This window comes from Nematolebias whitei, chromosome 3 (assembly GCF_014905685.2).
Source record: "Nematolebias whitei isolate Nwh7 chromosome 3, NemWhi1, whole genome shotgun sequence".
NCBI classification, from domain to species: domain Eukaryota; kingdom Metazoa; phylum Chordata; class Actinopteri; order Cyprinodontiformes; family Rivulidae; genus Nematolebias; species Nematolebias whitei.
Window position 1 is genome coordinate 12,447,330 of NC_056500.1, and position 2,096 is coordinate 12,449,425.

General features: G+C 55.2%; 1 protein-coding gene across 1 annotated transcript; it reads right to left on the minus strand.

Moving 5' to 3' along the window:
- Positions 1 to 305: 305 nt before the first annotated feature.
- Positions 306 to 1,846, minus strand: foxd3 (forkhead box D3). The gene has a single exon (XM_037674532.1). The coding sequence runs from the start codon at positions 1,623 to 1,625 to the stop codon at positions 438 to 440; it is 1,188 nt and encodes a 395-aa protein (XP_037530460.1). The 5' UTR covers positions 1,626 to 1,846; the 3' UTR covers positions 306 to 437.
- Between the last annotated feature and the right edge of the window lie 250 nt (positions 1,847 to 2,096).

A 2,096-nucleotide genomic window follows, 5' to 3' on the forward strand; every position in this document is an offset into this window, starting at 1 on the left:
TTAAATTTATTTACAAAAGGTTTACAACACATTATAGCTACATAGAATGACGTATATTTGTTTTTGTTTAATATAAACAGTCTGCTTTGAGTGTCTTGTATGAAAAAAAGAAGCGTCAAGTTGAGCCTCCAGTTAGAAAAAAGAACAATGAAATTAATTATCACAGATTTCAAACAGGAACAAAAAAAAAAAAAGAGGGAGAAACAGGTAAAAGTCGAACAGGTAAGTTCATTCTCTTTTTACAAATATTTACAAATACCTGTACAGAAAATTCTTCCTTTTCTTTCCTTTATTCTGTGTATTTCAACAGTTTTTTTTTTTTTTACAGTCCGGTGCTGCTTTTTGATTTGTGCTCTTCACACCTCCCGGTAAAAACGTCTTCATATAAAAATAAGAGTTTTTTTTTCTTTCTTTTTGTCACCAGTCTTGGGTAGGAGTCACTGTGAGGGCCATTTGGACACGGCCGCTGACGGTAAAACGTGTCCAGAAATGAGATTTGAAGGAACGCTGAGGATGGGCGCGATGGCGGCGGAGCTCCGGCTCAGAGAGAGGGACTGCGCGCTCAGCAGCGCCGACTGAACCGTCACCGGAGGCCGCAGGAAGGCCTGAGCGGCGCCCGGAGAGGACGAGGAGGTGCTGGACACGCCGATGATGTTCTCTATGCTGAAGGACGGCCTGTTGGACGGCTCCGATTTGATCATGGACGCCGTGCTCAGGCTGCTGAGCTGCAGCTGGAGGCTCGGGCTGAGCTGCGCGCTGAACGCTTTCCTGTTCAGCTCCGCCGAGGGCAGCAGGGGGACCCCTGGGGGCAACATGGGACCCACAGGTGGGATGTACGGGTACTGCAGAGCCGCTGGATGGGAGTACGCAGCCGGGTGGATCCCGTAGTGTCTCCCGTAAGGACCCCCGAGGCTGTACGCCCCGAAACTTTGCATCATGAGCGCAGTCTGGTCCCGGAGCAGCTCCGGCTGGACTCTCTTGAACCTTTTCCTCCTCCTCAGGAAGCTGCCGTTGTCGAACATGTCCTCTGAGGCCGGGTCCAGGGTCCAGTAGTTGCCCTTGCCGGGGTTGCCGGGCTCCCGGGGGATTTTCACGAAGCAGTCGTTGAGAGACAAGTTGTGCCTGATGGAGTTCTGCCACGCCGGGAACTTCTCCCGGTAATAAGGGAACCGGTTGCTGATGAACTCGCAGATCCCGCTCAGGGTGAGTTTTTTCTGCGGGCTCTGCAGGATCGCCATGGTGATGAGGGCGATGTAGGAGTAGGGCGGCTTGACCAGGCTGTTCTTGGGCTTCTGGAGCGCTCCTCCCGGCGCTGCGCTCTCGTGACCCTCTCCCTTCCCGCCGGCGCCCGGCTCTCCCTCCCCGGAGCTCTCGCAGCACGGACTCCCCCCACCGGAGCGCATCTCCTCCTTCTCCACCTCGATCTCGTCCTCCAAGTCGTCGTCCCCCGTCTCCCCGCGCAGGTCGTGCAGGATGCCTCCCCCAGGACTGTCGCAGTCGCTGTCCACCCTCTCCATGCCGTCGTCGTCCCCCTCTCCCACCACGTCGATGTCCACGTCCTCCGCCGTGAGCACAGTTTGGGCGGACATGTCGCTGGCTCGGTCGCTGCCCCCAGACAGGGTCATCTCACGGCTTCCTCACACTTTGATGTCAAAAGAATCACTGAAAAACAAACTTACAGCGGCGGGGGGGCGCGCGGTGCAGAGGAGACCTGGTGCGCGCACACCGTGTCTCTGCTTGTCAAGAGTTCCTGTGTCTCCAAGAATCTAGATGCCAACCAGAGCGCTGCCAACTTCTACACTTTCCCTCCCTCCCCCCCACTCGGAGCAGGCCTGCAGAGTGCGGAGTTCTGCCTGGATGTTTGTTTGGAGACTCCTTTTTGCGCTCCGGCGTCCTAAACGCGAGATGTTTGGAAGCCGATTTGACACATGCTGCGTTTGGAGGCTTTTAACTGGACTGTCTGATAGATTACCACTCCCGCCCCCCCTCAGTATAAGATATACTAGAGCCGGACACGTGGTCGCGTGACGACACACGCCCCCACCCTCTCCTCCTTCTGGCTGGTCCCCGTCCAGCTCTCCTCTCTGTTAAACCAT

Coding starts and splice junctions, on each gene's coding strand:
- foxd3 (XM_037674532.1), bottom strand. CDS start 1,625: ATGACCCTGTCTGGGGGCAGCGACCGAGCCAGCGACATGTCCGCCCAA.